The 13,844-nt window shown below is 25.1% G+C and overlaps 1 protein-coding gene across 1 annotated transcript in view; it reads right to left on the bottom strand.

Moving 5' to 3' along the window:
- The window catches only part of LOC129988357 (chondroitin proteoglycan-2-like), a 74,506-nt gene extending 66,028 nt beyond the window's left edge, over positions 1–8,478 (bottom strand). The window contains exon 1 of the mRNA XM_056096562.1: positions 8,164–8,478. Coding sequence (XP_055952537.1) covers positions 8,164–8,227 — 64 coding nt within the window. The 5' untranslated portion in view covers positions 8,228–8,478. The remainder of the gene's footprint in view (positions 1–8,163) is intronic.
- Positions 8,479–13,844: the final 5,366 nt, after the last annotated feature.

The raw sequence follows: 13,844 nt of genomic DNA, 5'->3' as shown, positions 1-13,844 counted from the left end.
GTACCTTAATATGCTCTACAATTGCTGAGAAAAAATGTTAAAAATTAATTTTCAATCAAAAATCTAATTAAAATTCTGAAAATTTTTTTCTTATTGAACCGAAAAGTAACTACCTGTCAAATTCGGAGCTCTAGATTCAACGATCTGCCTGTAGATCATTTTGCACGATTTTTGAATCACACAATTTGCAATGCTTGTCTAAACATTTATCAAGTTAGAAAAAAATAATAAGAAAATTTTCTTAGTCCATTTGTCTTTACTTTAGTCATGTTAAAAATTAATCAGTTATTTGTTAGTTACCATATTAAAAGCTGACTTGTTATTTAATTGCATCCATTTAATTAGATCTTTCTTATGTTTCAGCAATTTTTAGCAAAATTGGAGATGCCTATAACGTAATAAATAAAAACATAACATAATAAAGGTTACAATTATCATGTAAAAAATCAACTACTCGGTTAACATAACAACTCGTCTATGCAGTAAAAAAGTCATAAGTGAAAAAAAACTAGAATGCATTTAATTTTAGCACTTTTGGAAAGCACGCTCATAAATTGTTTCGTTTAAAGAATACTAAATACTTTAATGCAAACAATACTTTTATTTAAAATCTGTATAAATAGAACTGAACTGTCATTTTTAGTAGAATTCTGCAAATTCTTTAGTAGGATTTCTAGAAATCTAAATTACCGAAACTATTTTCTCCAAATTTTAGTCACAAATACCATGAAGCGTATGGAAGCTTTTAATGAAAATTTATTGACAGTTAATTGAATAGTTAAAATTTGTCCATTAAAATCTAAGTTTCCATTGAGCTGGCTTAGATTTACCCAAGTAAATAACATGGAGGAACCAAAGATTTGCTTATAAAACTGAATTTAACCAAAAATCGAAAAAGATGGAGATTTAAATTAGATTTATTTACCTTATTGTAACATAAAAATGCCTTTTTAACTTGAAAAATTTCTCTGAGATTCTTTTTAGTACTAAATAAGTTTAAAATTTGAGTATTTGCTTTCAACGATCGATAGAATTTTAAATAAATTGTTTAAAATGGTTGTCTTCGTATTGTGAATTGTAAACACAGGTTTAAGTTACCACTAATAATACTTATTTAAATTTTATATCATTCTTCGAAATTTATAAATTAACTTATAGAAAAAAATCAACCTGATATAGTTTTTTAAAAATCGGACAGTCTATAATTTTTCTAAAAATTGTAAGTTATTAAAATTTTTTGACAAACAGATAGTCTCATTTTAATTTTTTTTAAAAAAGCTGCAAACAATAAACAGTTTTTGCGCATTATAATGTTTTATTTAAAGGAATCTTTCATATTAAAAACATTTTTTGTATTATGTCAAATGCTTTTGTTTACAGAAGCATAAAGATTACCTCGAGGTTAATCGTAAAAAATTTTTTTACTTTCTATCGTGGGATTATACACTAACATAGCTTTCAACATCTGATTTGATACGTGATTGCTTTAATATTTGTCATAAATATCTGCCATAAATATTTGAAATTTTACTAACAAATATTGAAGAAAAAGAAAGGTTTTAATGAAAGTTTTAGGGCAATTAATTAAATAGTTAATATTTCATTAATAAAAAATATATAACTAATTTTATTTCGAAGAATTCTTGGTATATTGGCTAGTTATATAATAAACAAAATCTTCTTCTTGTTCAAAGCATTATTTTTAATCAAAATAAAAATATCATTCAAACAAAACGATTTTTAAAATGCACAATTCCTAGGAATATAAAAGAAAGTGCCAAACGATTTTTTAGAAACTGCTAAAAGCTAAATTATTAAAAAATTTTAGAGAATGAAATAAAATTTAATTAAACTTTGCTAGTGGCAACTGTGGGATAAAAAAAAAATATCATTCAGATTTTTATTTAATAGAAATGAAGATAAAACAGTTTTATGTGTATATGGAAACATAGTTTTTAAAAAATAAAAAAAAACATTTACTATTTAATTAATTTAAATCAAATCCACACGAAACCTTCTTTATATTGATGCAAATTTTGAAAGAATAAGAGTATGTGATATCCGAGTACGGATGATAATATGCAGTTTCATGTTATATAAAATACTCCTTCATGGTTTTCATGTTATTCTGATATCAGCCTGAAACAAATTCATTATATAATAAAGAATTAATTGTTTAACTATTGAAATTTATTTTGAACCATTTCACTTGTATTTTGCAATTAAAAGAAAGGAAATTCATTTCGGAAATATAAAATTAATGTTACTTTTCCAAATAAGATTACAATTTTTTAGATAGCAACTTGAACAGTTTTATTATATGTATATTCTAATGTAGTAAACTGGGGTAAAACAAAAAAACCTCACCGATATATTGAGAGCATGATTGAAAACTTATTAGATTATGAAATAAAAAAAACATTTATGTATGTTTAATATAACAAGAAAAGCAAACAGATAACTAAAAGAACAATAATTACAATTAATTTCTAATTAGAAATTTAAACTGCTTTAATCTAAGTATTCTGATATATGTTCATATTGACTATGCAATCGTTGATAATCTATAAAAATTAAAATTAAAATTGCTCTTTGATAAGTTTTAAAGTAACATGCTTATATTTAACAAAGTTTCTATTCATTCATTTTCTATTATTAAATCAAATGAATCAATTCTCAGCTTTAATTTATTTAGTTCAAATCCTATTTTAATAGTAAACAATATTGTTATTTTAAAACTAAGAATTTCAACAACTGATTATTTAAGTAATATTTTAAGAAATAGAATATAAAAATAGCAAACGATATCAAAAAGAAAATTTTAAATGATTCATTTATTTGATGAAACGAACAATTAGAAACTCTAAAGAAGAGCGATTTTTTGAAAATTTAACTTCTCAATTCATTTGTTAACAGAAATAATTCTGCAATGATAATATTTTTGTCACTTTTTAATATTATATTTGCTTGAACTACTTTCAAAATTTCACTTTGATTCAAATATATTTCAATATAAATTTCTTTTAGCTATTTTTGTAAAAAAAGTGTGTTTGAAATAATAATAAAATTTGTTACTTTTTTAAAACATATGCTTAATTTTCGGCTTCGATTCTTTGCATATTTATACTGAAGTAATTTATCGTTCTAGTTTTATTAGTAGAGACATATTTAAATTGAATTCAATCAAAATAGCACTATAAAGACAGAAAGAAAATATTTTTCTACAAATAAATATCAATAAAAGGTAATTTTTTTATAAAAAAAAATCTTTTTTTCAGAAATTTTTAATGCCGAATAAGAATCAAATCTTTATGACAATTTTTTGCTTTTTTTTCTCAGTAGTTAAAGCAACATGGAATTATTTTTTAAATAAATTCTGGGAATAATATTATATTATTTGAACTTTTAATGATCACTGTAAATATATAACATAATTACAATTTTAAATACAAAGAATTTCATCTTAAATTTTCCTGTGAATTGAAATATTTTGAAAATGAAAAATAAATGCAAAAAACTTATTCAAATAAATTCAGAATCTAAAAATTATATGGTGCTTAATGATGAGTAAAGAAAAAAAAAATCTTAAAATCAAATAAGTATTTAAATACAATCTGGAATCCAAACAACCCTCTTTCTTGAAATTAAGGAATTTTTTTAATAAGCAAAAGAATGTTATGAAAGCGAATTAGACGAATTTAGAGTCTAGGTTTAATGCTTTTATGATTGTGATCCTTTAAATTTAGAATTTTCACACACACACACACACACACAAAAAAAAAAAATTGTGTGTGTAAAGGGAAAATTTTATTTTTCTCTATATATGAATTTATTTTAAATTACTCATTGAAAAAAGGCTGGAAGCAAATTCTGAATTCTATGAAATTCTCCAATTTATTTCTATTCATATGTTATTTGATATAACTTTTATTTTCTTAATATTTTAGTTTATATTCTTAAGATTTAATTTTATGTCATTCTTTGTTATTTTCATTTAGAATTTAAATAGAAATCTCCTAAAGATCCTAAATCAGTTTCATTCAGAATATTTGATACTGTATTTAAATATCTGACATCTTTTTTTGATTAAACGATTTTCTTTTTAAATGAAAATATCAGTCTAGTATCTTACAGCCGCAACTGCAATCTATTATATGTGATTAAAATAATCATTTTTGCATAGAAAATCCCCACTACATAGATATTAAATAAATATTTTTAATAACGTGTTTCCTATTTGTTTGTGGATACTTATACGATAACACAAATTTCATTTATAAAATATAATGGTCATTTTTATTTTGAGGAAAAAAACCTGAGAGAAGAGAATATAGTTATTTAATAAAATGAATAAATTGTTAAATTTACTTTTTTAAAAATTCTGTTTCATATATTAAAAATACCATAAAGAATTTTAATAATTTCATATATATTTTATTGTATATCTTTCAAGAAAATAAACAGCTGAAAAACAGTAGAAGCAACACCAATATATAATTATAAAAAAATTAGTGCATAAAAATATAGAACTGCTTTATAAAATTTGGGTTATAAACGAATGAGTCGCTGAAAATTATACAATAGCGCGAATTTCTTTTAGAAATTTGTTTTTTTTTTTTGTTCTCTTCAATTTTGAGGAAAGAAAATAACTGAGTGAAGAGAATATAGTTATTTAATAAAATGATTAAATTGTTAAATTTTCTTTTTCTTGTATTCTGTTCCACATATTAAAAATACCACAAAGAATTCTAATAATTTTTTTAGTTATTTTCTTGTCTATCTATCCAGAAAATAAATAGATGAAAAAGGGTAGAAGCAACTCCAGAACATAATTATAAGAAAATTGAGTGAAGAAAAATTTAGAATACTTTTATAGGATTTGCTTTATAAACGAATGTGTCACTGAAAAATATTGAAAATAAATAGCTGAAAAAAGTCGAAGCAACTCCAATTTATAATTATAAATAATTGGTATGTAAAAATTTAGAACAGTTTCATAAAATTTGCTTTATAAACGAATGTGCCACTGAAAAATATTGAAAATAAATAGCTGAAAAAAGTCGAAGCAACTCCAATTTATAATTATAAATAATTGGTATGTAAAAATTTAGAACAGTTTCATAAAATTTGCTTTATAAACGAATGTGCCACTGAAAAATATTGAAAATAAATAGCTGAAAAAAGTCGAAGCAACTCCAATTTATAATTATAAATAATTGGTATGTAAAAATTTAGAACAGTTTCATAAAATTTGCTTTATAAACGAATGTGTCACTGAAAAATATTGAAAATAAATAGCTGAAAAAAGTCGAAGCAACTCCAATTTATAATTATAAATAATTGGTATGTAAAAATTTAGAACAGTTTCATAAAATTTGCTTTATAAACGAATGTGCCACTGAAAAATATTGAAAATAAATAGCTGAAAAAAGTCGAAGCAACTCCAATTTATAATTATAAATAATTGGTATGTAAAAATTTAGAACAGTTTCATAAAATTTGCTTTATAAACGAATGTGTCACTGAAAAATATTGAAAATAAATAGCTGAAAAAAGTCGAAGCAACTCCAATTTATAATTATAAATAATTGGTATGTAAAAATTTAGAACAGTTTCATAAAATTTGCTTTATAAACGAATGTGCCACTGAAAAATATTGAAAATAAATAGCTGAAAAAAGTCGAAGCAACTCCAATTTATAATTATAAATAATTGGTATGTAAAAATTTAGAACAGTTTCATAAAATTTGCTTTATAAACGAATGTGCCACTGAAAAATATTGAAAATAAATAGCTGAAAAAAGTCGAAGCAACTCCAATTTATAATTATAAATAATTGGTATGTAAAAATTTAGAACAGTTTCATAAAATTTGCTTTATAAACGAATGTGTCACTGAAAAATATTGAAAATAAATAGCTGAAAAAAGTCGAAGCAACTCCAATTTATAATTATAAATAATTGGTATGTAAAAATTTAGAACAGTTTCATAAAATTTGCTTTATAAACGAATGTGCCACTGAAAAATATTGAAAATAAATAGCTGAAAAAAGTCGAAGCAACTCCAATTTATAATTATAAATAATTGGTATGTAAAAATTTAGAACAGTTTCATAAAATTTGCTTTATAAACGAATGTGCCACTGAAAAATATTGAAAATAAATAGCTGAAAAAAGTCGAAGCAACTCCAATTTATAATTATAAATAATTGGTATGTAAAAATTTAGAACAGTTTCATAAAATTTGCTTTATAAACGAATGTGCCACTGAAAAATATTGAAAATAAATAGCTGAAAAAAGTCGAAGCAACTCCAATTTATAATTATAAATAATTGGTATGTAAAAATTTAGAACAGTTTCATAAAATTTGCTTTATAAACGAATGTGCCACTGAAAAATATTGAAAATAAATAGCTGAAAAAAGTCGAAGCAACTCCAATTTATAATTATAAATAATTGGTATGTAAAAATTTAGAACAGTTTCATAAAATTTGCTTTATAAACGAATGTGCCACTGAAAAATATTGAAAATAAATAGCTGAAAAAAGTCGAAGCAACTCCAATTTATAATTATAAATAATTGGTATGTAAAAATTTAGAACAGTTTCATAAAATTTGCTTTATAAACGAATGTGCCACTGAAAAATATTGAAAATAAATAGCTGAAAAAAGTCGAAGCAACTCCAATTTATAATTATAAATAATTGGTATGTAAAAATTTAGAACAGTTTCATAAAATTTGCTTTATAAACGAATGTGTCACTGAAAAATATTGAAAATAAATAGCTGAAAAAAGTCGAAGCAACTCCAATTTATAATTATAAATAATTGGTATGTAAAAATTTAGAACAGTTTCATAAAATTTGCTTTATAAACGAATGTGCCACTGAAAAATATTGAAAATAAATAGCTGAAAAAAGTCGAAGCAACTCCAATTTATAATTATAAATAATTGGTATGTAAAAATTTAGAACAGTTTCATAAAATTTGCTTTATAAACGAATGTGTCACTGAAAAATATTGAAAATAAATAGCTGAAAAAAGTCGAAGCAACTCCAATTTATAATTATAAATAATTGGTATGTAAAAATTTAGAACAGTTTCATAAAATTTGCTTTATAAACGAATGTGCCACTGAAAAATATTGAAAATAAATAGCTGAAAAAAGTCGAAGCAACTCCAATTTATAATTATAAATAATTGGTATGTAAAAATTTAGAACAGTTTCATAAAATTTGCTTTATAAACGAATGTGCCACTGAAAAATATTGAAAATAAATAGCTGAAAAAAGTCGAAGCAACTCCAATTTATAATTATAAATAATTGGTATGTAAAAATTTAGAACAGTTTCATAAAATTTGCTTTATAAACGAATGTGCCACTGAAAAATATTGAAAATAAATAGCTGAAAAAAGTCGAAGCAACTCCAATTTATAATTATAAATAATTGGTATGTAAAAATTTAGAACAGTTTCATAAAATTTGCTTTATAAACGAATGTGTCACTGAAAAATATTGAAAATAAATAGCTGAAAAAAGTCGAAGCAACTCCAATTTATAATTATAAATAATTGGTATGTAAAAATTTAGAACAGTTTCATAAAATTTGCTTTATAAACGAATGTGCCACTGAAAAATATTGAAAATAAATAGCTGAAAAAAGGTCGAAGCAACTCCAATTTATAATTATAAAAATTGGTATGTAAAAATTTAGAACAGTTTCATAAAATTTGCTTTATAAACGAATGTGCCACTGAAAAATATTGAAAATAAATAGCTGAAAAAAGGTCGAAGCAACTCCAATTTATAATTATAAAAATTGATATGTAAAAATTTAAAACAGTTTCATAAAATTTGCTTTATAAACGAATGTGCCACTGAAAAATATTAAAAATAAATAGTTGAAAGAAGGTAAAAGCAACTCCAATTTATAATTTTCAAAAATTGGTATGCAAAAATTTAGAACAGTTTCATAAAATTAAATTTATAAACGAATGTGTCGCTGAAAAATATTTTTTAAAAAATGAAATGCAATGCATAATTTATTCTAAATATTTTCTTAAAATTCAGAATAACCAAATAAAAACTACTGAATTCAAGGAATGATAATAATTGAGAATGTTAAATGGGAGAAACAGAACTTAATCATATTGCCAACTCACCTGCATGTTCAACTAGCAACACCCCCAGCACCACACCGAATATGACTAGACCCGAACTGTACATCTTAACTTGTCAAGCCACCGAAATGTAATGTATCACTTCAACTGGGTATCACTCTCTACAGAGCACGGTTTTATAGCTCCTCGCTCTTATAGGCCTTTCACCAAAGTGACCAACACATACTCAGGGATGCTCAGATGAATGCTGCCCAAAGAAAAAAGCGATCAAAAAGAAAAAGTTTGTATTTGTTGGGGGGGGAGACGAGGGGGATTCAGTCACTGGAGGTCAACTGATGTCCATTGATGCTCCTAGTCACGTGATCCTAACACTTTCTCCCAAGAGGCGGGGCTTCCAAGCTTCAGCCTTGCGCCGGTCGGTGGTAGACCTTGTGAAGGTCTGTGGGGCTGAAAGGGAAAGTGAGGCACGAAGGGTTGGCTGCAGCAGCGCTGTTTGGCGAAAGGTTGGCGCTGTTTTTAATGTGTTCGTAATAAACCCGGTTATTCAGCTGATAGGTTAGGAAGTTAGTTGGCCAGCTAACTTTTAAGGCGCGGTTTTTTCCCATAAGTTAAATTGTGTGCTCATAAAATTTTTTAACGACTGGAGATTTTTCATCTCTGAATATGTTTGGAAGGTGATAATTCAGATTTAATGACAGGAAATATTAATTCGCATTTATTTATGTGTTGCGTTTGCTGTAATGCATTTAAATTTCTTAATAATTTTAATTTTATTCTATTTTATTCACAGCGAAGTTTATGCAGCGATACTGTAATTGGAATTAAGGGTTTTTGCTGTTTAATATATTATTTCTACTGTAAACTTAAAATCAAAAAGGAAAATCAACAGTCAAAATTCTTATAATATTATGATCTAAAAAGAAAGTATTTAAAGTCATTCGGAGTGAAAATCATAGTTCTTTATGCTAAGCCCTATTTCTAAATGCAGGATTTATATGATTGGTTAAAATTTTAGTACATACAGAGCTTCGGTCAATATTGGTGTCAGATCAAGAAACTGAATGATTTCTGATTATAAAGGAAGTATTATAATCAGCAATTATGTAATTGTTTAATTAAATCCATTAAAAAATATGTAAAATATATTAATTTGTATTAAGAAAAGATTCGCGCTAATTTTCCCGGTAGTAACTATATTTTTTCCTTGGAAAATAAATACTGAAAATTGAACACAAATTGATAAATATATTTAAATAACATTTTGTTTGTTGAACTGAAATTGGTTTCGTTTCCTTGCAATAAATTGCATGAACTTACTTATGATTTTCTTTGGTGAATTCGAAATTCTTCAATAGTTGACTAATTCTCGGTTACGTAATTGTGTCTAACTTATAGAATGATATTTTTTCAGGCTATATTCCTGCACAAAGTAACTGCCTGCTTTGAAAGATGAAACTAAACTTCGTATTATAATATAGTTACTTTTGAAATAAGTTATTTTGTAGAATAATATCGAACAATGTATTTATTGATATGCGAATATTTATTTATTCTATACTCTTTTTTCTAAATTTTAATGAAAAAAGATGGAATAAAAAAACAATGTTCTTCGAAATAACGTAAATTTAAAGTTCAAAGTGTTTATAAAATATACAATAATATAAACAAAATATATATCTATAGTATATTCAAAAATCAAATATTATTTAGTAGTTTTAGTGATAACATATTTTTAAAAATTCGAAATTTATTATTCTTATTATTTTCTATAGAAGTATACAAAGAGAAAAATATTATAATCGTCAAAAAATTCGAACACGAGAATTTAATGAATCTCCAAGTTTCATACCTGACTGAGTCCAAAAAACATATTTTTGGAATTAGATCCGTCTACTAACATATTAACTCAAAAATGCTTTCAGCTAGAAGGTCGAAATTTGGTATGTCGATTTCGTATCAGATTTGTAAATTTTTCTCAAATTTTGAACGAAATCTGTATATAAAAAGTCTGTCTTTACAAACTGTTCAAATGAAAGTGAAAATGTTGACTCTAAAACGTATATGACCAGATATATAAAATTTGGTACGGATGTTAAATATCTGAAATATAATTCCGTATCAAATTAGGAACCAAATCCGTCAAAAAGTTGATCATCTATCGTTTGAATATGAATCTGATAACTCAAAAACATTATAAATTAAGTTCTGTATGTGATCTTGTGATTCCAATTGTTGTTCTGTGTCAAATTTCTATTTCAATCGGTTGGAAAAATGGAATCCAAAATACACGTTTCTGGTCCTTGTTTATTAATTGCATGCAAGCGATTAATCACTAAAGCACATGCTAAATACAGAAGATTCTTGCCAAAAATCGATATTTCGTAGCTACTATACTCTAATGCTATGCATCTAATACATAAGTACTGTTTTCTTTACTATAATACGAAATCGATCACTTTCATGTATGGGACTTTGAAAATAAAAATCTGAGTACTTGTGGCATTCAAGGCTTCAAGATTCTCAGTTTCATGTGGATGGGATGGTGAAAAAGAATAATATCTTTATTAGAAGGTATGTGAGAAAATTTGGGGGAGAGGGGTGATCACTCCCGCTGTTTTTCTTCAGAGCATTATTGAAATATTTCTGAAATTTTGCCGGATTTAGTATTGGTTGAAATGAGTAAATCATTCACGCTAAATTTTGTCGTCATTATTCGCTTTCTAAATTTTTTTAAATTATCGGAACCTTACAAATAAGCCAAATTTTAATCGGGTTTTTTTTGTTGTTGTTGTTAATTTATATATTAATTATGCTTGCATTTACTTCAAAAATTATATTTTTGATTCTTATTGATTCTCTACCTACACTGAACAGCAGGAAAATACTGTATTCCATGAAACAATCCGAATACAATTCATTAAATAAAGATTTGTTTTTTTACAGCTAATTCTATCAGGTTTTCCTCAGAAATAAATAAGTCATCAAAAAATGTTTCTGAAATATTTTATTAATTCATATAGTTTGTCATTTTTTTTTCCTATCATAAATTACGTTTAATTCATTCAGATGGGCAATATTTATTTTTAAATTATTAATAATATTAGATTATTGTTTTATAATATTTATCACTCGGTTAAAATTTAATGCATTTTAACTTTGAATTTATTTAGATGAAAAGAAATCATCTGTAAAAAAAATTATTAGCGAGAAATAATTCTCTGCATTTTAAATTAGTACTTTTTTAATTATAGACTTTTTATGTTTCGCATATTACAGTAAATTTTATATGCATATGTTTTAATTACGATGTATTGGCAATTATGAGTGTTTCAACATAATAAAAGTTTTTTTTTTCTATTAATTGTTATTAAAGAATGCCTTTTAGAAGTGAATCACTCCCTCCTCCCAATCAAAATATATTTACATAAAGATTTTTCACGATAATAAAAGAAATAAGAATACTTTCTATATTAATTTATTGTACTTAACTAATTCAGACGTTCTAATTTGATTTCGTCAATAATTCGAATTTTTTCTTGGACCCTTGAATTTCCTATAAATATAACATTAAAATATTTTCTATTATTCAAATTTATTTTGAATATTTCGAAGCCAGATCTATAAAACTGCATATCATTTTTGTTATTTCTAAATAGTTTCAGTAATTTATTAAATCAGTATCTTGTACTTTTAGAGAATAATTGTTTGGCTCTTTAAATTACACCAGGATCTTACTGATAAAAGCAAAGAAAAACTTCTTTTTTTTTAAATGAAACTTTAAACATATTAAATATGAAATGAAATGTTTATTTTGTAATTTACTTGTATTAGCACCACAACTGTATTTCAATATTAAGAAGATTTCATATGTAAAGTAGGTGACTATGTTGAAAAGTCGGTTGTTCTTGCGAAAATAGGAATTTTCTTTGTATTTAGTATTCTTAATGTTTGAAGAGTTTCTTTTATAAAAACCATTTGAATTCTGTTTCTGTCCATTTTTTTTGAGAAATTACTGTGGTTTTTATATTTGCATTTAAGTAAGTTTTAATACCATTTTACAATTTTAAAAGCTGTTTTCTCAAATTCTTATCTTTGGTAGAACTTCCTACAAAACTTTGGTAGAACTACAAAAAAACCTCAGAAATTAAAATCTAATGCAAATTTATTATTTAAATTTGGTATAATAATTTCTCAATACACTCTGCATTTCCTAAACTAAGGATTTATTTACAGTTGTTTTACTACTTCACAATGCGAAAAAAATAGAAAAATTCAATAGTCGAACTCCAATGTTTAAAGAAGGAAAAGAAATACAGCTTATTTTTTAGTTCAAAAATTAGGTAATATATTCCTGAAACTATCTGCACAATTTTAAGCAAATCATTTGATAAATTTCTAAACTAAAAGTTTTTTGCTTTACATCTTTTTTTTTATCTAAGAATGTCCCTTTTCCGTACAAAAATAAAATCATTTAATTCTTTGCATTCGATAGGTGTCTCTGACTCACCGTTCAAGATTGCGCATTATTTTGACGTTTTAGTTATTTAAATTTTCAACTTTAATTGTCAAAAGTACCTACAAAATGGTTAAAAAAATGTATATTAACTTTTCGAGAAAATTTAATTCGAAACAATCACATATGTTTAATTTTCGGAACAATAAACCGAACCCTTGTATTAAGTGAATAATTTTAAATCGAATTACTTTTCCGAGTGCATAGGGTTAATTGGTATAATTTAGTTTCAGACTTGGTTTTTCAGTCTTTTGTAATGAAAAAAATTTAAAATATAACTGTTTTGGAACTTTTAAAAAAAAAATGTGATCCCGAACTTAAGTCATATATTTTAAAAAGGATGTGTTTATGAAAATTTTTTATTTATTGAATTTTTTTTTCAATTCCTATTATAATAGTTACTATCACTTTAATAATAAAAATTATTTACTAATTAAATTTACTCGTTCCTTTCAATTCTTACATTTGTAAGCAAGTCTTTGCTCCCATTTTTGTTTCACATTATCATTTTCTGAGTCGGTTTACCTTAACCAGTGAACTGATTCGACCTCTTCGGAAAATTCATATCTAAATTGTCAAAAACATATAAATGCTATATAAATATAATAAATAAGTAATTATAAATATAATAATTAAACAATTATTATCTAAATATAATAATTATCATTGAATAAACTCATCATAATGCAAAATGTACATTTTCCATGACGAGTATATTCGTCCAAAGCAGTTAACTGGTTAATTCGAATACGAGTATATTCGTCCAAAACAGTTAACCGGTTAATTCGAATTTTTATTTTCATCCTGTCACCACAATTTTCTCATCAAAATAATATAATATATCGTTTTCTTGGCTTTATTTTATAAGACGTATCAACACCCAAGACTACCAAAACAAAGGAGGGAGAAAGTGTCCTCCCCGACCCTCCTCACCCTGAGTACCTTTACCTGACCCTCCGTTTCATGACCGCGCGCTCCCCGAAATGAGCGGAGGGCAGCCGTTAAGATTCGTCACGGGTCATTTGGGCAGTTCTGTGGTCCAAGAAGCAAACATTTTTATGGAGGTCTGTATTTACATACATGAATTTTTATGTTGGTACATAGTGTTCAAGGTCAGAGATGATTACATAATAAATTTTAGGAAGATGACATTTAATGATTTTTTTTCGCTAATTGGAGGGCGGGTAGATCCATGAAAGAAGCAGCTGAT

The sequence above is a fragment of the Argiope bruennichi genome, chromosome 10 (assembly GCF_947563725.1).
Source record: "Argiope bruennichi chromosome 10, qqArgBrue1.1, whole genome shotgun sequence".
Taxonomy (NCBI): Eukaryota; Metazoa; Arthropoda; class Arachnida; order Araneae; family Araneidae; genus Argiope; species Argiope bruennichi.
The sequence above is the reverse complement of the archived record's forward strand: the minus strand, read 5'-3'. Positions and strand labels throughout refer to the sequence as shown.